This window comes from Mycetomoellerius zeteki, unplaced genomic scaffold (assembly GCF_001594055.1).
Source record: "Mycetomoellerius zeteki isolate Tzet28-1 unplaced genomic scaffold, Tzet1.0 scaffold188, whole genome shotgun sequence".
In the NCBI taxonomy this organism is placed as follows: Eukaryota; Metazoa; Arthropoda; class Insecta; order Hymenoptera; family Formicidae; genus Mycetomoellerius; species Mycetomoellerius zeteki.
Window position 1 is genome coordinate 1,053,758 of NW_017256836.1, and position 22,513 is coordinate 1,076,270.

At 35.1% G+C, this 22,513-nt stretch overlaps 4 protein-coding genes across 6 annotated transcripts; 1 reads left to right on the top strand and 3 right to left on the bottom strand.

The window, feature by feature from the left end:
* Positions 1–966: 966 nt before the first annotated feature.
* On the bottom strand, positions 967–14,663 carry LOC108721936 (protein dopey-1 homolog). Its single transcript, XM_018446763.1, is given in 27 exon segments — positions 967–1,455; positions 3,360–3,471; positions 3,545–3,712; positions 4,242–4,253; positions 4,945–5,140; positions 5,221–5,373; positions 5,464–5,675; positions 5,778–5,949; positions 6,123–6,261; positions 6,337–6,708; positions 6,810–6,966; positions 7,050–7,186; positions 7,276–7,677; positions 7,900–8,104; positions 8,241–8,551; positions 8,734–9,156; positions 9,238–10,372; positions 10,477–10,739; positions 10,820–12,154; positions 12,157–12,316; positions 12,415–12,681; positions 12,759–12,934; positions 13,002–13,191; positions 13,302–13,467; positions 13,541–13,818; positions 13,972–14,202; positions 14,302–14,663. Coding segments are annotated over 26 exon segments (7,407 nt in total). The 5' UTR covers positions 14,028–14,202; positions 14,302–14,663; the 3' UTR covers positions 967–1,245.
* Positions 1,722–3,340, top strand: LOC108721935 (uncharacterized). Its single transcript, XM_018446762.1, has 2 exons — positions 1,722–2,080; positions 2,737–3,340. The coding sequence occupies exons 1-2, from the start codon at positions 2,023–2,025 to the stop codon at positions 3,252–3,254; spliced, it is 576 nt and encodes a 191-aa protein (XP_018302264.1). The 5' UTR covers positions 1,722–2,022; the 3' UTR covers positions 3,255–3,340.
* A 1,127-nt stretch (positions 14,664–15,790) lies between the features above and the next one.
* On the bottom strand, positions 15,791–22,097 carry LOC108721888 (waprin-Phi2). 3 transcript variants are annotated; one of them, XM_018446674.1, is made up of 5 exons: positions 21,824–22,097; positions 21,419–21,484; positions 20,239–20,415; positions 19,705–19,844; positions 15,791–15,800 (listed from the first exon to the last, which is right to left on the bottom strand). In XM_018446674.1, the coding sequence occupies exons 1-4, from the start codon at positions 21,828–21,830 to the stop codon at positions 19,750–19,752; spliced, it is 345 nt and encodes a 114-aa protein (XP_018302176.1). In that variant the 5' UTR covers positions 21,831–22,097; the 3' UTR covers positions 15,791–15,800; positions 19,705–19,749. The 3 variants fall into 3 exon arrangements, with proteins under 3 accessions (XP_018302176.1, XP_018302175.1, XP_018302178.1); XM_018446673.1 differs by lacking the exon at positions 15,791–15,800 and having other exon boundaries at positions 19,689–19,844; XM_018446676.1 differs by lacking the exons at positions 15,791–15,800; positions 21,419–21,484 and having other exon boundaries at positions 19,689–19,844; positions 21,824–22,091.
* On the bottom strand, positions 15,957–17,625 carry LOC108721887 (receptor-binding cancer antigen expressed on SiSo cells). The gene is made up of 4 exons (XM_018446672.1): positions 17,209–17,625; positions 16,593–16,745; positions 16,405–16,515; positions 15,957–16,343 (listed from the first exon to the last, which is right to left on the bottom strand). Exons 1-4 carry the CDS (start codon positions 17,371–17,373, stop codon positions 16,161–16,163), a joined length of 612 nt encoding a protein of 203 aa, XP_018302174.1. The 5' UTR covers positions 17,374–17,625; the 3' UTR covers positions 15,957–16,160.
* Positions 22,098–22,513: the final 416 nt, after the last annotated feature.

Below are 22,513 nucleotides of genomic sequence, written 5' to 3' on the forward strand. Positions count from 1 at the left end.
TTTTTTCCTCAATATATATTAAACTAATTTCTCATAAAAATATAACGTGTTATTTCAAGTACGCTTTTATATGACGTATATATCATATTTTATTATGTAATATTAATTTATCAGCTACTAGAAAGTCTATTTGTTAAAATAAAAAGAGTTTGAGATAATAACTTTATATTAGATAAAATTAAGATAAAAGTTCATAAGATTTTATGGTGTGCCGTCCTGGTTGGATAATCCGCACAAAAGCGGATAGTGTCAAACAATTGCAAGTATAACATTGTCGAAAACAACTGAAATATCTTAACGTATCTTCACTCCACTTGCCTAGGATTTTACATCGTGAAATCTTATGAACTTCCACAATGATCTGCACACTTCGTATTACGAGCGGAGCATTACTTAAATTTTTATCTCCGGTTACTCATCTTTCACTGCTTGCATTTCAGTGTGACGTATGCTGTTTAAATCTATGAAAAAATTTCCTACGATTTGTTACTTTAAATTACACGATACGGAGTTAAAGAAAGAGAAATGAAACTATCGGTGAGAAAATTATGACAGGTGTGTGTATCAGAAAATAGCGGGAAGACCTTTCTTTATGTTCTGTATAAATATTATGTTACACTGTACACACTCTTTACAATTTTACAACAGCAGGCCAACGAGCGAGTTTAGCTTGCCACATTATACATGCAGATAACTATTCACAACCGAATGAGGAGACAAGTCGAAAGCTTAATCAATAAAAAACAAGTACCAGAAATCGACGAATTATTTTACGCTGCCCCAGATTCACTCCTGATTCTCAATTTATAAAAGAAATTTTCCATTTCTTTCACGATCGATTTGTCTACGAAGGAATTCATATAGTTTTCGACATATCGATCCTTTTATTTTGTGCAATTAAAATTTTTCTAAATATTTGTTTTTTTTTTCAAATTTATCGTACTTTTATTGACACGGAATAAATCTTTTTTTTTTCCTCTCTTTTTTTTGTTTGTTAAGCGAATACTTCGAAACAATTAATGGCAGAAGACAGGAGCAGTTGGTGCATTTCTTGAATGCTTATATTATAATTGTGCCACATTTATACGATGTAGTATTTACGTATAGACTTAGGTGCGCTGATTATCTTCATAATATCTTGTACATATTTTTTATAAATATATCAAAGGAGAAAGCGCGTCTTCACGACATATCTCTTTCCGATGTGAACGAATATTATTTATACGGTTATCACTAACATCCTTATTATCTCGCTGGCACGGCTGGCATTTTCTCAAGGAAATCCTGTTCGATTACAGTCTCCAGTTGCGTGTTATTTATCGGCACGTACGTGTCGCATGTAGCGCGACTAAGGCTTGAGAAGAAATGATGCAAATCTTGCAAAGAGCGAACATTATTCGACGTTAGTAGAAGCTCTCCCGGATTTCTTTTGGGCGGTGGACCTTCTGGCTTGAACTATAAAAAGAGATTGGTATTAATTTTACAAAAAATAAAAAAAGAAAATTCCTGTTTAATATAGTACATGATAAAGGAACAATATGAAACAATACGTAAAGAAATGAAAAATTATATCTGTAGCGCTGAATATTGCACAACACTATTTGACTCGAGACCGCGCATTGGCTTAGTTGCAAAAACGAATGCATATATATATATATATATATACGCTTTTGCTTTCTCACGTACTAAAATAAAATAAGTATTTCAGTATTGCTGACAGCGTTTGTACATTAAGTTCTAAGTAATTTTGAATCTTGTAATACATATATCAGTTATAGCAAACGCGAGATTTGGATGACTATTATTTAATAGAAATTTTTATATTTTTCGGAAAAAAAGATTAACACATACTAGTAACAAAGGAATGAATTAAGAATTTTTTCGTAACTTAATAACAGCAATGTCTTTAAGCGGAATCGATATAAGAGCAGGGTCAGAGTGATAATTGAAACTACTTATACGGTTTAATCCTAAGAGTGTACACCGAGTTTGTCGACCGTCCGTGCAGAAACGATCATAACGATGGCCTGGCTGAAAATCGTATTTTATTACATTTTGTGCACTGTAATAGTTACTGCACGTGAGTATCAAAGCAATATGATCATTTAAAAGATTTCTTCACATTTTTTCCTCTCAAAAGAAAAACATAGGCACTCATATAATGATACTTTCTCTCAAATCTTTTCCTGCATATTCTATCACCTTTTTTTGTTTATACGGGATGTTTAAATTTATAATTTAAAAATTAAATTGTACCTTGACAATTTTATGAAAGAAAAATCAACTCTCAACATTGATAAAAAAAAGATGAAATTTAAAAAAGTGTTAGTAAAGCATAATTCGTTTATTCATCTGTTTTATTTATTATCATATTCTAAATGCTCTTGATATAATTGAATGATTTTAATATAAGTTAATTAATGCTAATTATGAGAGCAAATATATATTAATGAAGAAATGACTGCAGATAGAATAGTCTTTCTTATGAAATTAATTTAATCAATTCCATCTCCTCTTAAACGAAAAAATTACATAATTTTTTATACTTATTTTAAACTAAGTCTCTTTTAAACATTAAACAAGAAACGAATCATAAAACATTGCATAATCATTTATTCCATTTTTAAATATTTATTTAATTAAATAAATAAAAGAAATTAATTTTATTCATATTTTACTGATGTGCGTATTCAATTAATAAATATTGTGATAACCTAATTATTGTAATTATCACAGAATACATGGGCGACTACAACGATTTTGATTTCTATGAAGATTTATCAACAGACCGCTCGAAAAATTTCAATAAAGAATACAACAGTATCGGGCAAGATGATTTTTATGTTGCAAACGATTTCGACAACACAGACAATCAAGACGACACGTATCCTAGTCTAAATTACGCTGTTTTTAGAAACAGTATCGATTCCTTAGAGAGGAGTCCCTTCGATAAGCAGTTTAACTGGTACAAATTGTCTGAGAAAGTTTACAGATACACTAAACACCGAATTCCCGGATATGATTACGACGAATTTGATTACACGCGTTCAAGGAAGATTCAAGAGTGCGACGACAAATCGGTCTGGACGCATTGTCTTTGCCAATTTACATGCTCGAAGCCGGATGAAGTGGACTGTTACACACCGTGCAGAAGTGGATGCGAATGCAAGGAAGAGTACGTTTTTGACGAGAAAGCACAAAGATGCCTGTTACCCGAGGAATGTTCGACAGAAGACTACAATTATAATTACTAAATTTTATATTCTCTTTCTTAACATTCATTAAATTACTCTTATACTACTCAACTGCGCCGAATAACTTATCATGTCACGAAAGCAAGATCAATTGCGGTAACTCACCTTACTGTCCATCAATTTCGCTATTCTTGTAATATGCGGTACAAAATCAGAGGATAAGTTATTGTTATCTGTACAACCTGCCGCTGCGTCTCCGACAAATGCCCATTTATACCTGTAAACAGGATAATACAGATTATCTCAGAATGAAATAAACGCTGCTTCAAAACTTTTCTCCCTCCGCTTACATCTGAAACTGTGGTAATCTGTGCGCGGGCAACAGCAACGCGAGATCTAGCAGCTTGGCGGCGGCCAGCTGCAATTGCAACCAGTGAGGATGCCCGTGTGCTTGCAGTCCGTTGCTGGCGTTAACAGCCCACGACGAGTCCAGAGCCGATAATAATTTAATGTGCGAACTGCATGCAAAGAAATGCAAATAATGTGTCATTTAATATATTGCTAGCGGATGACAAAGTGTAAAAAATTTTTTGGAATCATAATTTGATATCCACAAGATATGAACAATAGGCAATTTCCCCGCAGAGGTCAATCAACAAGATACAAGATTGTTATTAGTATCCTTTGACATTCAACATGCTCGACACAGTAGTGTAAAGGGCTTTTTATGCTCCCAGATTCTTTTAAATATTTGTATCTATAGCTAAGTATTTTTTTCTTAGCAAATACTTGCATCTAGTCTTATTGAGTATTTGTTTCTTAAGTACTCTCATCTTATCATACATTTTCACTCAAAATTGATTTTAGTACAATATGAAAATAACTTTGTGCGCGTTGTGATTTTATTTTAAACGTCATACATACTTCCAAGTGTTGAAACTAAAGTATTTTTTACATTACTGTACTCGAGTTTCCTTACAACATTAACAGTATGCATACGCGTGCGGTATGTACGTCGAATATGCATTGGATGGACCATTGAGTTACCTGCTATGACGACTGCCGTCCCAACACCATTCAAGTTATGGAGGCACCACAAATCCCATCAAATCGCGAAGATGCCGAAACAGAGTCAAAACAGTACGATATTAGGTAGTATCCATGTTAGTGGGGGCGGGAGGGAAGGACATACACAGACAAATATTCTGCTATTTAACATCTTCAATACCTATACATATATAAGACCACCAAAAGTGATGGTCTTATATCGTGTAATTTTATTTCGTCTCTATTCCATGTACAATATTATAAGACTGCATTTTTCGTCGCGTTCACATTTCGAGGATTTTGAAAATATTGGTGATTATTGGATCAGATTATAGATTTCAAAAGTAATGTGGAATACCAATCATGCCAGTGTATATTAATAACTATTAATAATATATTTTCATAGAGACATTTTGTATTATAGCATTTTTTTTCGATGTTCACGAGTCTTAAAGACCAGAATATTATAATAATAATAATAATAATAATAAACGCCAATGTAAGCCGACACTAGTTATTTATGTGTAATAACGCATATATTAAAAATATAATAGTTTTAAAAGAAGATTAAAAACGAAGTAATTTCAATACTTCAAATAAACAATCGCGTATTGTAAAGTAAATGTACATGCACATACGAAGCAATAGCGTCCCACAAGCAAATTTGTTCAATAAGCACATAGATTAAATAAATTTTACATACCTGAATTCTTCGCTATCTGTGTTCAATTCCTGCTCAATGTAGAGGAATACTTGAACAAGTTCGCTAACTATAACTGGCCATAAGGACGTTGCGTGTTGTGGTGACATTCTCAATAGCAGTACGCGAAAACAAAGAAACACTTGCGCCTGAATAGACGGGATTACTTGAGGTAGACGTAAACTGTCTGCTAATCGTTCTAAAAGTAAAATAATCAGTATATGAAAACAATTATTATACACAACATAGTCTATAAATGTATCTCGCAAATATGTTTACCTTGTATCTCCGGCATATATTTGTGATATTGATCTGTTTCACTGCAAAGAATGACGAACGCCAAACGCTTCAACAGCTGTGCTTTCTGCTCATATTCCTGTTCCTTCGAAGAAAATATACTGATCCCGCTGCCTTGAGCCATGGAAACGCGATCTATTTAACAGGTCAGTCGTAAGGTGTTAATTTGTTTGATTATAATCCATATATGCATTGCATAAAATGTAGTAAAAAAAAATATATTACTCATTAAATCCCTGAAGGTAGTATTGTCGTGCGTCATCAGATTGTCTATTATGGTTCTCCAATATGGCAGACATGCCGGTATCATTTGGAAAAAGGCCGAGTCAAGTAACAAGTCTAAAACATCTTTGCGCCATGCCTTTCTCGTATACTGATATCCTGATAGGGAAGCCAGTAGTTGAGAACAGGCGGTGAATGAGGCGATATTTTTTATCCTATAAAATTAGATAAAGTAAGCAAAGTTCAGGCGTTATTCTTTCTCGTTTGAATTTTAGAGAAAAAACAAAATTTTTTACAGTTGAACACAGCCAACTTACGTGTGATTCTTAAGATAAGGTGTAACATTATACATGAGATTAATTAGGAGCGTTACTACACGTTCCTTCTCTTGCGAACCATAACTGACATCCAACAGTGGTGCAAGTATTTCCGCTAATACCGCTTGCGCTTGAACACTGTATGCCGCGTTAGGTGGGGTGCCGGGTGTTACTGTAATACAAAACTTTCAATGATAACCACGAATATACAGAAGAAAAATATAGAGCTATTTGCAATTACCAACTGCATAAGAAAAAAAGGTAAAGAGCGATAACAAATAAAAATTTGCTATTATGTTAAATATTTTTAGAATGTATCTACAAAATAAATTGCACGTTACGTACCAGCACTATTTTTTCCTTCTTTACCTTCCGAAGAACCTTCGACTACTTCAAAAACATCCTCTCGGACGGCCAAATTCCTTCTTAGCCATGTTGTTTGCTCTAAACAGGCACCGGCTATTTGCGAACACGATTCGATCAACTGAAATGTTTATTAAAAACATCCAGCAATCCTATTATTAATTATTATACAATACATATATAAATAAATAATAACCTTCGCAGACACATCTTGCAAATCTTTGATATCTTTCTTCTCTTGCATAGGTGGGCACTTTTGTACATATTCGTTTAGTATAGCCAGTAAGAGAAATTGGGCAGGTGCTGTTAGCGACAGACCATCCTTTAATAAACTAAACAAGGATGCCCAAGACTCAATAAGCGATTGCGACGTGTTACTCTGCATATACACATAAAGTAATTCGAGTACTGAGACTTCCAATGAGAAATCTTGTTTGACACCGTGTATTGGCGGTGGCGTTTTCACTACTTGATGCACGGTATGCACCAAAGTATCAATAGGCATAACACGAATTGCACTAACAAGGTGAACCATTACTTGCTGATTAGGGCACGCTTCTGGAAGTATCTGCGAAACAAATAGCAATTAGAAAAAAACATTTTTTCCAAAACTGCTATCAGTTGTTCCTCATTATTTATTTTTTAAATTAGATACAGGATGTCCTTTACCTTTTTTGATGCGGCAGATGATTGGCGCCTTTCATGCCAGGCAACTGCAACTGCAGCCAAGAAGTTGGCTCCATGATGGAAAGAAATTGGAGACAGGAGTTCCAACAATTGATATTTGACTATTCTCGGACTACCTACCACACAACTGGCTTGTTCACTGTACAATATTATTAAAAGAATGCATTAATATAATCTAATTTTCTTATATATTTTTGATTAAAGAACATAAATAAAATATACTTGTCTTTTGTTGCCAAAACCGCTTGCCATAAAGCAGACAACGATGCTATTATTCTTGGCAAATGACTTAATGCTGTTCTCCTGGCGTGTTGTTGCAGCTCATTTGCGCCACTTTTATCTTTAGCTGTGAATAAATCCTACGACAACAAAAACTTTGCTATAACGTACCGAATAAATCAAATATCGACTATATATCATATAATTAAAAAATATATTTCCAACTAACTGGAGAAAGTGGGCTGGGCATAAAGACATGTATAAGATTATTGAATATTTGCCCGGGATTAGCACCAGGAATTCCCGTTTGTATAGTACCACTTAGTGGCTGATTAAATGAAAATCCGATTTGTTGAGAAGTATCCAATAGACAGTAATGAAGTAAATATGTCAAAGCTTCCAAATGTGTCACAGTGTAATCTGCAGGCAAACAGCATTCCACTGTGCTTATATCTTGCAATTTCGATGTCAATGTCGCATCTTCGCAGATATAATATGATGCTAGATGCTCAATATTATTACATAATTGATGAATGACTGATGTTACAACAGATGTTAAAGACGGTCCTATAAAAGGTAGGCTGGACGTAACAAGAGTGGTCCAATGTTGATGAAGATGTCTCATATGATCCTACAAAATTTATATTCATTACAACAAATCATTTATCTCGTTGGTAATCGATTATCACTTTCTGCTTAACCAGATCAATTCATAATTTGTACAATCAATTTTTATAATTTAAAAATATTCTATATAATTTGATAAAATAAATTGGTTATTTTGTCTAAAAAAAAGAAATACATATAAATTTTAAAATTGATTTAACAATATACATTGAAACAAATAACTTACGAGTTGCAAGGCGCTAAGAATACTAGCAAGAAACATTGGTTGCTGCGGTATTGCTGCCCCAGAAACGTATTTCAACGTCAAATTATTCCCGATCAAATTTGATGCTCGTGTCGGTGAACTTGGTATGGGGGATGTTGTAGAATTAATTTCCTCTCCTTTTTGACTACAGCACTGATGCTCCAACATAATTAATGCTAACAATAACCTTGAAAAATAATAAATCAATCATTTTATCAAAAATTATACAAATACAACTGAAAGTAATTGTAATGCTAATGTGAGTTTAGTTTCATCAGTCATGGATTAGCAAAATATTCTTGTTGAATTTGTCGAATAATTACCGTAACAATTGTATTTGGAAAGCTTCCGTATGATCACTCGCTCTATATTTACATTTGTTAACATCATTATCGATAAACGGATCATTAAACAATACGATTTCTTCAGTAAACGTGGAAACATCTTCGTTCTCCTTATGAGCGTTCTTCATACTCATAACACTGGATACAAGACAATGCAGAGCAACTTTTTGTACTTTACATTTAGTCAATAAATCAACTATATAGCAACTAAAGCCTTTCCCAGAATCGCGAACGATCGGGATTAACTCGGAAAATATTAGCGTCAATAACTCCGCACTCGCAAGTTGTACCTGTAGAAAATATTATCGTCAATACTAACAAGATTAACAATATCCATTAAAACTGAAAAAAAGTTAATTAAGTTTCATAATACAAAAATAAATATTTAATTAAAAATCTTATAATTTCTTAATTTGTATATCATCTTCAAAAATGCTTTTTTATAGACATTTTTAAAAAATTGAACACATACTTGGCGATTACCCGCGATCTCTTCGTATGTAAGTCTCATTTGCCCCAGATTCGGATAGTAGCTTCTCGCGAAGTACAGACACACGCTTATCAACACTTCTAGATACATACTACTTCTGTAAGCCGCTATAAATTCCGTATTAGCTATATCACCATGAAAGTTCCTACCAAAAACACTTTTCCTATGTCTTGCTAACAAGTTTAATAACACTGTGTTCTTCGTCGCGTTCGCTACACCAGTCGTCGCAGCACAACACAGGAACATTCGCGTGTTCGTCAAGAGTTCGTTCCTGAGGGTACGCAGAGCGTAAAGAGTCCTGGCCGAATCGTATACTCCACAGTAGAGTAACATGTGGGAGTGAAGATTGTGAACACCCAAGCCGATATTTCGATTAGTTTTCGCATTATGTTGCGGAACCTCTTCCTGCAGGATAAAAAATATTAAAAGAATGTGTCGTGATGTGTTATCGTTTCAACAGGCTAAGCTAAATAACAAGATACTTGCATTTTTAGGTGATTCGGCAATGTCGCATAGTTGCATCGCGCGATCGAGTACTTCATTCAGAATTTCTTCGACTATACCGGTGCTGCTAGAGTTGCTAAAGTACTCTTCCGCAGTGGTGCTGACATCCAGTTCGCCATCGTCGTCGTCCATTGTCCAGCTAGGTACCTCCACGCTCGCTTCGAAACTACCGATATCATGATCGTAATTCGCGCTGAACTCGTTTGTGCTATAATATCTGCCCTTTATGATAGTGCCCGCTACTTCTCTGGAACTACCTGGCATTATAAGAGTTTCCTTCTTTTGTTTGGATTGTTTGTTAGTTACTTCAGGACTGCTCGAATCTAAGCTATTCGTTATGGAATCCGACGACGAATCGACATCGTCGTTTAGTTTCTTGTAGCTACTCTTATCCTTCGCTTTCAAGCTAGAATTCGCCGATTCGAAAAGACTTTCGTCTAAACTGGCAGTAGAACCTTTGTCGAAATCAATTTTCTTAAAGCGAGTAGCATTTTTCAGCAACTCTGTTGTTAAATTCGTCTTGCGCATACTGGGCAGCGAATCGTCCTCCGTAAAGGAGTCATTTGAATTTTCATTACAATTGATCGAGAGAGGATTTACGAACACAGAAATCTTTCTGTTGCCGGATATACTGGGCGGTACTTCAAGTTCCTTCATAAACTGATTTCTCTCGGTAACATAGTGATTGCAATTATCTCCAGTCGCCAGCGTTGTCACCGCAAAGATTCGTTTTATCTTCACAGGATTTATCGTATGCTTCTTTTTTTTACCCTTTTTCCATTTTTTATCTTCATCTACGTTATCGCTCACGTGATATATTACATTACCATCGACTGAACTGATTGCGTAAATTTTCGCGGCGCCCTCAGTGTCGTCTTGAACCTCTGATTTCTCCTCCACAGGATCATTCTTCGTTAGGACGGTATTACTGTGTTGTATACTCACGTGAAGAACGCTCATACGGCATGTGGATGGATCTAATAGTATTATCAGCAGAGGATCTATTACGCGTGATATGTCGCCACGCATTAAGGAATGTAACAGCCACGATTGGGCCTGCAGCTTTAACGGCGAATTGTCCGCAAGCTGAAGATTGTCCAATATTTTCAACAAAGATCTATTCAACACAACAGAAGACAAAAGCTTTGTAAAAACTGTAATTATAACTGGGTAGATACTAACTGGGTAAATACTAACTGGATAGATACTGTAAAAACTTACTGGTCAAAAGTTCTAAGACAGCCACGCAATCTTGGATTCATTTCAATTTCTCGTCCTAAGTGCCACAAAGTAGCAAATCTACTGAAGGCTTCGATCTTCTTCTCGGGATTTTCAGAGGTAAGTGCGGATCCTATTAGGTTCTCAACCGCATCACAAGAATCGTATAAAGCATGATGTAATTCGTGCAATAATTCTACACAACGCATCCTGAATTTATGGGCGGGAAGTTCGCCCAAATGATGCCACAAGGAATGTGCCAGTACCTTTGTATTAAAAATAATTTTGTTTAATATCTCATGTATTTTTAATCAAATATTGAATGTAGAAATACTACAGAACCTACCTGAAATACATTAGTATACTGCATCAAATAAGTTATGTGCCATTGTTTCAACAGGGGAACGATAATAACCGTCGTCACACCCTCTCCACTTTTCGGATGTGTCTCGACGTCGTTATGTGCTTTTAACAATGCAACTAAGTCCAATAACGTAGCAATACTCGTTAACTGTAATGCGGGTTGCTTCTGCAACCAGCAAGAACAGACTATTAAAATTTTCAACCAATCCGGAAGAACGTGCTCAAATTTCGGTTCCTCTTCTACGAGTACATCGTCGCCGGACAAAAAGTATTTAGGAAATGTGGACAGTTCGACGAATAAGCTGGACGCTATTTTCATGGCTTCGATCCATTCTGAGTACGTCGCCAAATCGAGGAATAGGTGAAAAATATCCAGGCACTTGGTATCTTCAGTTACGGATGAGTCTTGACTAAAGAATCCGGAGTCATCTATGCTTAATCTCGAATTTAACATGAATTCCAAGTAACGCATTCTCTCATCGAAACTCTTTCTCGGAGAAGACACCACCAAATGATCAAACATATCCTGCACTGTTCTCTCTTTGCTAAGTATCCGGTTGCTAATTAATTTAACGTAAAATATCTCGTATTGCCGGAGACACTTTTCCAACATGGAATGCTGTGCCTGAAACGCTGGAGATGGTCCCCTACATAAGGATCCCGTCGATCCCATTGGAGTAACATTCTTAAAATGTTTTAACATGGACAGCCGACTGTCTGAAGATTGAATCATTGATGAAGAAATATCATCAATTTCAACGCAGCTTGCTTTAATATCGTCCATACTTTTATTTCTAGGTAAAGGTTTCGTATCTTCGCTCACTACAACGGATATGCTGCTGCCATCAGCCTGTATTGTGTACGTGTCGTTTAATTTGGGAGTGCTTTTACTTCCCTTTTTCTTCGACTTCTTCTCGCTCCTTTTAGCAGCACCACCGGAATTGGCTCTTCTTCTTGTACTTGGGCTTTTCTCTGTGAAGGAGATATTGGATGTATCGGGCTTATTCAATTTACTATCTGACTGACTTTTCTCTAAAGGGATTGCCATCAGGGAATTATCGCTGGGAACTGTAATGTTATTCAGAGACATGTCCAACTTGGCATCTATTTCACACTTATCCGCATGAGACGTTGGTTGCACCTTCGATAAGATCTTGGCGCATAATTTGAGACTTTTTGAGATCTCTGTTGGGGACAGGATATTACTGTGATGTAAAAGTTTGCTGATTATTTCGTAAAATAAGCCAGGAAGATGTTCAGATGGCGTGTCTATAAACGCATCCAACGACACAGTCTCAAGTAAAAATTCTGTTAGCACGACTTTGCTCTAGTATTACAGGCTTTCTCAAATAGATGCCCACAATGTATCCAGATATAAGACGGTTCCAAAGTCGAGAATAACAGATTCGCAGACTTCACCACTTCATTCGATTTCGGGGCATGACTTGGCATAAATTGTCTGCATGCATTATAAAATGTCCTAAAATGAGCAATGCAAGGTTATTAAAAAATATGTTGATAAATGGTTTCAATTTCAAAAGGTTTTATTTTATATTTACATAGCATAAACGATCTTACCTAAACACTTCAAACAGAATATCATCTAAAATTATTGGTCCAATATCCACCTTATCGAGTAACGAGACAAGTATCCTATATGGCTTCAGATCTTGCGAATTTTCTTCACACACTTCTTTAAGTAGATATTTTATCGCTTCAACTAGCATTTCCTTCGAATACATATCAAAGTATGTTACACTCTCTTTAGTGTCTGCAATTGCATGGTTCTTCTTCTTTAAAATCGATGTGCTTACTTCAGTGCCCAACAGCCAAGCAAACAAACGTCTATAATTACATGATAAAAAAAACATATATAAAATAAAGATATGAAAAAGACTGTTACACATTGTAGCTTCCTTTACCTGTTTAAGCTCATATCCCTTCGCAATATAGTAACTAAAGCAGCTTTTATTAACAGTATCATATCTGGATGTGTCAATTGACTGTTGTGCATAGGAAAACCTATCAATAGAAAATCCAGTGCACTTCTTTGCACTAGCACCGAAGTATCTTGTACTCCAGCACACAAGGCTGAAATCTTTTTAAATTGATACATTAGAGAATGAAATCTTAAGATAAATTTATAGCGTTAAAATTTTTCTTACCATAATTTTGATATTAGTACCCATAATATATTTTTGCTCCTCCATCGACATTTTTTTGTTGAAATGTGCTAGCACGAATGATATTGCAGGCAATCGAATGACAGAATTTGAAGCCAAGCAGTCCCAGAGGCACGCATAAAAATGTTCCGCACCCACACCCTCACACACTTTTTCCAGTAAGGAATTAGTTCTAGTGTAAAATAATGTCCCATAAATTTATATATTACTTATGCACATATCCATTTACGAATTATTATTTATGAATATACACAAGAGATACAAAGATAACGTAGATTGCACCTGTCAAAATGATCAGATCCATCTTCTAGGCCCAAGAGAACGCCACTTAAAAAACCACTTAATCCTGGTCTCAATCTTTCGCCGAGTGGTACAAAGTGTGTTTCGTATACCGTTAACAATGATGGTCTGACATTCATTGCAGCATGACCCAACAATGGAAATAGTCCTAAATGAGGATGAATATAAAGAACGTGTCAAAATAACCTATAATTATTTCTCTTATTCAACGCGTAACTCACCTGCACTATAGATAAAGAGCTCATGACTAAGCCTATTAGTGCCCATACACTTAAAAATAATATCGTACGTTTCTAAAGCTTTCAAGTGAACACCAGAAGGTAATGCTGGATGCATGCATTGGGCTAATCTCTTCGATATTTTAATTCTCCTTGGAATAACAGGAAACTTCATATGGCTCAGTAACACCTTATTGAGCTTTCCTAGGGCAGAGATTAAATCTGCCCATTCGCTCGTGTACTCGAAACTCTTCAGGGCCTTGTCGACAGCAGACACATAGCTATGTGATAAATACAACGTATAGCATCAAGTTTCTTAACGAGAAACTGTACAAATATCAAGCTATGAAATATAAATTACTATAACGTTGTGTGATGTTTACCGAGTCGTATATGTCAGTGATGCTAAATGTGCTAATCTATCTTCTACTTACACCCGATACTTGGAGTCCTTCATCAACTCGTACTCCTCCAGAGCGATGGAACCCATTGTTGCGTCTTTTTCGCGACTAAACAAACTATACTGCGACGATGATGTTCCTCCACTTCACTTTACATGATTTTAGATCTATCTTACAGCAAAATGAGTCACAGAGATTTCCCAATTAAGCTGCAGGTCTTATTGTGCGGCACATCGTGTTCAGATAAGGCGGGTACCGCGGTACCTGGAAATCAATCCTTCGCGTTACCACGGGAGTCCGTATGCGTCTCGCGTGTCCCCGTCCGCGCGCCCGACTGTCCCGCTCCGAGAAACAGAAATTTACCCTCTCGCTCTCTCACCGGACGAGCGATCGTCCGCAGAGCTCGATTGAGCCGCAAAGCCCGCAATCGTTCATGATCGCGTCTACGAGGCTGTGTTTACACGAGCCGAACCTATCGTCGACCCGCTATCAACTTGGTTATCTCGTCGCGCGACCGTCAATTTCCTGCCGTCTCTCTCCTTCCACTGGAATTCAGTGGCGATCCACCGTCGATATATCCGGGCTCGATGCTCCGAGCGTTTCACAATTTTCTCGAGGAATTTTCTAATGTCTCTATTTCGGACACGTAACGGCCGATCGTCAATAGCCCCCAGCTGTCCTGAGCTGTCCTCCAGCTGTCTTCGGCGAGATCGTACGTGTGGTGGCGTGTGGCGCGACGCGCGCTTCCGATCAGATTACTCCAGTTCCCCTTCCTTGAGTCTTCTACGGGATCGAAGACTGATGAACAACTCACCTCTTTTTTTATATTGACGTTGATGTGCATGAGACGAGAATCGAATTGACATGAATCATGCATACGTTTGAGATATGCGTTGGTCCATCCGTAGATGGAATGAATCTTTCTGACGAACTTCTGACGAGATTGAGGAAATCGGCGATTAATTTAACCGTTGGAATGTCTAAAAGTAAAATTTCGAATTGTATATTTTGTTATGTCTGATCTTTTTTTCCATATATATTATAATAAAAAATGAATAATTCTGTGAACAAAATAGTGTAGGTATTGCCTGATAAGTTAACTGAAGTTTGATCGAAATTATTTGATCATTTTTTTATCCACTATAGGTATTCCTTTCATAGGTCTTTCTAATTCGATTTCTTTCATAGTGACGTGGGACTTTAAATACAATTTTGCATCATATTAATGCAGTTTCTGAGGTCATGAAATGAGCGAAGACACACTTTACGTACTTAATTGGTAGAATGTTTGAGAGTCAGGTATTGCCAAATCCAAACGTAAACGAATTCCTTTTTTTATTATGAAACACTTTAAAATCCATGATCCATGCCATTTTTTTGCAATTGTGCATGAATAACAAAAGGAAAAAATATAACAAGTCGAAGCATCGCACTAAAGTCTCTCTCGTTTCCTACACAGCCTCCGAGATTTTAGCTTCTAATAAAATCCATCAAGATTATAGACTCATAAATGTAACAAACATTTGTGAAGTGACAAAAATTCCTGGTTATTATACATCAACTTATTATAAACTTACAAACGATTATTCCGCTCATGCAGAAGTCCAGACGCATCACATTCGATATTGTACAAAATTTATATGGAATGTCTACAAATACTATTATTTTTCGAAGGGATAATCATATTGATGTTGTTTACACGTTATTTTTCCATTTACAAAGTATTAAGAGAAATAATGTGATTTAAATACTGAAAAATGCTAGTGAGTACATTTACACACTTGAATAAGATGACGTAACAAAACAGTCAATCTTTTGAGATAATACAATGCATAATACTTTACATTCATGCAATTTCATCACTCTGTTTCAAGTAAATGTATTGCATTTTCTCTCATGATTAATTCTCTAGTACCCTTTTGGAAGATTAAAAATATTTAATATATGATATATAGGGAATAAAATATAACGAATCTGCATTTCTTTGAAGATGCAATATTTAAAGAAGGAATTTTCGCGTCACATTTTTAAACTTGTAATAACTGATGCACAATAATAAAAAACGCAAGATAAAATTGACATGTGATACTGAAAGTTAGTCGAGTAGTAAAGAGTTATACGAACATGCCAATTTCTATATTAAAAATATCCGGCATGTATCCCATTAAATTGTACATTATTGTGTATTTTGATATTAATTCCCACGCATTTGTGGTCTCGCATCAGGAACACAGTTTTGCACCTAAGGGTTGCGGTTTTGCAGTACGTTCCAGCCTTTTCTGATGCTGTTCCATTAATCGCTGCTCCCGCTCTCTCCTTCTTTGCTCTCGCAGCACTTTGGTAGGATCATTGAAGTCATCTACTTCCCAACCAACGGAGTTTTCTTCCCATTCTCCTAATTCATTCTGAACAGATGACAGGAATGTAAATCTCTGAAGTGTTACGAGTTTGCAAGTACAGACTTACAGTCGGAACAGGATCCATGGCTGTGAATTTTGCAATGTTACGAGACGAGCCATCTGCATGCTTGTCCTTTATTAGAATCTTTGCCTGCCTAGTGATTTTTGGAGTCATATCCTACACAAGATGCAAAAGTAAAATCTTTAATCTGTTGTTATTAAAGTATCTAACTGTTTCAGAATTAGCCTGAGTACCTCAAAAAAGTTAAGCTGTTCTTCAGTGGGTGTTTCAGGAGGCTTAATCACTTGTTGTCGATACTGCTCTATCTTAGCTTGTACCGTATTAACTGGCTTATCTGGTATAACAACAACTGGATTTTCTTCCCACTTATCCCACTGCTCCAATTCCTTAAATAAGCATACACTTGATAAGTATTGTTATAAAACCTACATATATACATACATGTATAAAAATTTTCATTTTTCATGTTTCTACTCTAGAGAAAAAGTTACAAAGCTACATTCTAGAATTGGAAAAAGATGAGAAACAAGTTGAATCTCGGTTAAGAGTTAACCGTGAGTTGTGGAACTGGACCTTAGTATAATCTATAAAAATTATATAGGTCTGTTTTATATTCCTACGTTAGAACTCTCTCTCGCTTTCGCTAAATATTAAATATATACCTATCTCACTTTAAGTTTCAAAAGTGTACCCACAGATCCGTGATACAATGATCGTACATTTTTTAGCTTGCTTCGATATCTTAAGATAGTACAGTATTTTTATCAAAACAAGAACCTATTTATAAATTGCATAAAAAATAGATTAATTTTTTACATGGGAGATATTGTATAAATGAGAAGTATGTACCGTCGAGCTAGTGAGAACATTCGGCACCACGCCGACGGTGGACAAGGGCACAGAGTCGCAGGACGATCGTCTTCGACGTCGGAGGCAGCACATCGCGCGCTTAAATATTCCGAAGAGCAGTACGAACAAGGCTTTAAGCCGATTCATCAAAAATTCCACAGCCATTTTCGGCACGGTCGGCTTGGACGGAGAGCTAACCTCTCCTCCGGAGCCGGAAGACGGACGTTTACGTGGTCTACCTGGCGCGGACGCGGCATCGGCGATCCATCTTGCAAGACAAGACGACGTCGTCGATTCTCCCTTACATCGTCTCGCGTTCTTCTTGCACGAAATATGAAGTTAGTAGTAAACCGAAGAACATTCAAGTCTGCTTAGGACGTACATAACCTATATCCCTTCCCGGATGATTGTGACGTTTCGCTATCGGTCGACAGATCGATTACTCGATATTAAACGATCTTTCGATAATATGCATTCCATTATTCACTTCACACTGAAAATCAATCTACTGTAATGTATACTTTTCAGAGGTTTGTTTGCATCGCAAGCTTCAACATGCTCTAATACTTGCATTAAATAATAGAATGCAGTTAATGTCGAACGACGCGATCGAGATAAATAATTTAAAGAAAAATTAGGTAATTATTTAGAATACGGGTTTCCCCCTAATTAATAAAAATGTACTCATTCGATGCGTTTTCTCAAAACGAAAGAATTTGACAAAAAAAAAAAAACGACGGTCAATTTCGTGAATCGTGTGATACACTATTCAATCAGTTAAAAAGTTATTTGGACACCCATCAAAGGTATGAAAAAAAGTATGTTTTATATTCCCCCAAAAGTGTGGAAAGTTAATTTTACGTACATCTTAATTTTGGAAAAGTTTGCAACCCTGGCTTCAAATCAATTATTATTTTCCTCATAAGTATAATATTCTAACACGTGCAAACAATCTCTATCAGAAAACAAAACGATGAAAAACGGCACGAAAGAATTGTTGGATTTACCCAGTAAACGAGAATAGATTGAAATGGATTGAAATGGATTCAGATTTTCAGAAATATGGATTCATGAATGTTAAAACGAATGCTTTTCAATTCTGAATGCATTTTTATTCATTCATAGGAATTGCATGGAGCATATCTCTATGCCTTTCAATCTAAAAATAATATCAGCTTTTTCTGTGCATTGTGTGAATACTGTTCAATTCAAAATTTTGAATAGGAAATGCAGTTTTTCAATCCAATTGCATCCAATTGAATCTAATTGAATCCAATTATATAAATAAAAAAAAGTATTCGCTATTTAAAATACGCATTCGGACAGAAAAAATTTCAATCCATTTTAATCCATTCTCGTTTATTGGGTATTTATCAAGGTAATGAATAATTAATAAACAATATTAAATTAACAATATTAAATTATTAATATTGTTACACGCGATGCGAGAAATATTTTAAGAACCTATCGCTTTTAAGTTCTCAGACAGTTCTAAAATGTCTTATGCGTTATTGAAATATTTACTATCACTTTATTATGTATATTATTATTATATCTCTATAGGCCGGTTCCATCTTCGGATAAACTATGTGATAATTTATCTAATGAATAAATAAAAGAGTAAAAAAGTAAAAGCATAAGAGAGTAGTAGATAATGCCCGTATTCATAGTCAGACCTTGTAATACATACTTAAAGCTTCCTTAAATTTATCTTTAGATACTCAGTAACCAATGAAATAATTTGTAGAGCATCTGAAGATGAATTTAAGAAAGCCTTAAGTATAATAAGATCTGACTATGAATATACGGTCATAAGAAAATTAGGGAGAGTAAGCTGAAGTTTATCGAAAAGTGAAACAATTAACTCAGCCTATATCATGCAAAACACGACATTAATAGATGAATTCCATTTAAAACATTGATTGCATTTAGGGAACCTAAAAGTTGAGTGAACGCTCGCTATATTATTAATGTATTTTTCCAAATAGAGACTTTTAGATTTAAAAGAATACATCCTGGTAAAAAATTTTTCATGCATGAATATGTATAATATGTCTAAATATACACAAATACGTATAAATATTCATAAACATGTATAATTATATATGAAAATATGTCCATACATATTCATACATCCCTTTTTCTTTTGTAAAATTACTTTTTAGTGTAAAAAATTTTTTTACATTTCTTTAAACTCGATTTTTTCTAAAACAATTATAGTGCGAAAATTACCCTTTTAATTATTTTTAATGTTTTCACATTGCTATTATTATTTCTGTCACACTAAAAAATAATTTTACAAGAGAAAAAAGGATGTATGGACATATTTCATATAAAATTATGTATGTTTATGAATATTTATACATGTTTATATATGTTTATACATAATTATACATATTCATGTATGATAAATTTTTTACCGGGATGAGATCTGTTTTTTATTCCTGCACTCTCCGAATTGGTGCACACAATGCAATAAGTTGAAGGGAAATAAACGTATATTTGTCATATTATAGTAACAATGATCGAGAATTCATGGATCTAGACACGCGTGCACTTGTCACGCCTGGTGTTGCGGTCATATTGGCACTTTTCGTATGCGGCGCACCTCACTCCATTGCAGTAAACGGCCTGATCTGTAAAAAAACGTAATGGAATGTCCCGATAGTTCAAGACACTTCTCAATTTTGATTTCTCAAACCAATAAGATTCGCAAGATTTCTTCTTTTTAAATACATATAAATCTACTTTAATCCTTTGCGATTGAATTTCTCTCTTACAAATGAGCGAAGATCAGATATTTTGTCTTCGATTTCACCTGATCAGTGAATCTAACATGATTCATGAGGAATTTTTATTGTCTGGAGGAATTTATAGAGATTCTAAAAATGGCAAAAATATGGTTTGCCGATTTCAATTGCGACAGGTGACCGCGAAGTATGTCGAAGTATGTTCAGCTTAATGCGAAGGACCGCAAAGGATTAATTCTATTTTTATTATAAAAACATATGCGTTTTCATATGTACATACTGCTTGAGCCTTTGTATCCGCCATCGCTGCCGGTATTGACTGGGCTTGTGTCGGCACATGACGTGTGGCCGCATTTGTTTGGACAGCATTTCTGATTATACGAACACTGTGCATCTCCTATACATCTGGGAGCGCAATTGGTCACGGTATTCCTCATCGGACAGTTGCCACTTTTGTCTATAAAATGATTGATGGTTATAACAAATAGGACCCACTCCGTGATTTTCTTCGGATTAATTTATAGCGCGTTTGTTTTATTTAGTCCTTACGATTCTCGCGGTTGTTTGTCAATACTATTAGTAATTAGCATCTGAAATTATTAGTGTTGTAAATGTAATCGTTCATTGCATCGTCATTATTTTTTTAAGAATTATTTTTTTACATTATTAAGAAATAATTATCTTATCTTTCTTTACATAGAACGTTTTGACACTTTGATTAAGTGATAGTATCACTCTGTAAGTTAACCGAGAGTAGTAGAGTCATAATTGACACGTTTATTTCGCTGACGTGCACATTCGTGAGGATACTATAATTGAATATTACGTAGCTTAGTTATTAATGTGTCGCATTCGTCATTCTTTTTTCCTATTACGCAGATATACGTCTTGCAAAACTAAATCTAAATCTAAAATCTAAGCTATGAAATTTCTACGTACATCATAAAACATCTTAGAATTGAGAAAGTGTAGATATAAGGCCTGTTCTTTTTAGCTGAACTTTTGCACCAGTTCATCTTTCTTCCTTTTCTTTCCAGGAGGAAAGAAGAGCAAGAAAGATGAACTGGTGCAAAAGTTCAGCCAAAAAGAACAGGCCTATAATCTTCCTTGTAAAAAGTTCGGAGTCGATTATTACTGACGAAAAGTTTAAGGTGCTAATAATTTTAATATTATAAGCTGTTAAAAATAAAAATTTTAAGAGATAAACGACTATATCCAATTTGTGAGAAAGGAAACGGATTCTACTTTAGAATTTTTACTTTCCGATAAGACATAAATATCTAAAAAATGATGCATTTATTTCACTTCTGATATAATTAATTAAGTCAGAACAAGAGAAAGAGAGCGAGAGAAAGAACATAAGTTGAAAATAGAACAGGTATTCCCATTACGTGAAACCAAAATACAATTGCGTACGTTTCCAATCAGTTTTCTGTACGTAAATGATAGTGTTTACTTACAAAACGACTGAGAGAACGTGTTGGCGATCAGCAGAACTAGCAATACCGTGAACAGTAATAAACTTCCTGGAAAGTAAATATTATACAAACTCTATGTTAATTTCAGAGAATGTAAGATTATAACTCAATTTATATGAGCGACCTTAAAAGAGAGACCATATATACGTGTCATTCACAGAAATTAATCGCAGTATCACATAATTGTTTAATAATAGCCCAATTATTCATTTATATAATTTATTTAATAGAATTGACCTGGTACTTTTGTTCAACGAATTGCTAAACACTTTAAAGCGTATTCTGATTTTGACTTATGTTAATGATATTACATGGAAGTCATGTATTATATTCTCGAGAAGTGCGTAGCATCTGTAACTTTCAAGGCTGCACAGTTTAAATACTCACGATTCATTTTACAGGCCGGCGTTGGTTTCTTGGATACTTGATTAAAACTTCGCGGTGAGGTTCCGACGAGACTTCTAAACGCACAATGATAAAAACATCAGCTTTTATAACGCTTTCCACCTCTCTGATATTGATCGAGTATGTGACGAAAGAAGAATATATATAACGAATAAATCATAATTCGTGCCTTAGTAGCTCGTCTATAGCGTGGATTCAGGAAAGTTCTTTTCACGATACCGTTTACTTGAACTCGAGCGCTTTTTCTTTCTTTCTCCACATGTTACATCGTGATGTTGTATGATATTATGCACCATTAAGCGTCTTAATCACATAATTGGCATTACAGTTTTAACTATCAACGTTGTAATAACAACGAAATATATTTGTTCTTTTTAAAATCGAGCAGTAACAAAAAATCCTGATATCTTTTTTAGATAAGATACATGATGATATCTTAGTAGTAATCACGAATTATTTTCAGTTACTGATTGAAGGTGTAATTATAGAATTGTCTTCATAAATCTCGTTATTTAGAATTTTCATGCTTCATAAATAGCTGTTTAGTGTATTCTAATTTAATACTTATAATCGTTCAATCTTTGTTTATTGTCTCGAATCTCGAATCAATTAGTAAAATAAATCAAGGCTATAATTATGTGGTAATTACATAGAGTTGATGTAGACTCGCAG

Coding starts and splice junctions, on each gene's coding strand:
- LOC108721935 (XM_018446762.1), top strand. CDS start 2,023: ATGGCCTGGCTGAAAATCGTATTTTATTACATTTTGTGCACTGTAATA. Junction 2,081..2,736: donor CACTGTAATAGTTACTGCAC/GTGAGTATCAAA, acceptor TAATTATCACAG/AATACATGGGCGACTACAAC.
- LOC108721887 (XM_018446672.1), bottom strand. CDS start 17,373: ATGGCTGTGGAATTTTTGATGAATCGGCTTAAAGCCTTGTTCGTACTG. Junction 16,746..17,208: donor ATGTTCTCACTAGCTCGACG/GTACATACTTCT, acceptor TGCTTATTTAAG/GAATTGGAGCAGTGGGATAA. Junction 16,344..16,404: donor CCATGGATCCTGTTCCGACT/GTAAGTCTGTAC, acceptor TCATCTGTTCAG/AATGAATTAGGAGAATGGGA.
- LOC108721888 (XM_018446674.1), bottom strand. Junction 20,416..21,418: donor CACGTTCTCTCAGTCGTTTT/GTAAGTAAACAC, acceptor ATCATTTTATAG/ACAAAAGTGGCAACTGTCCG. Junction 19,845..20,238: donor CGGATACAAAGGCTCAAGCA/GTATGTACATAT, acceptor GTTTTTTTACAG/ATCAGGCCGTTTACTGCAAT.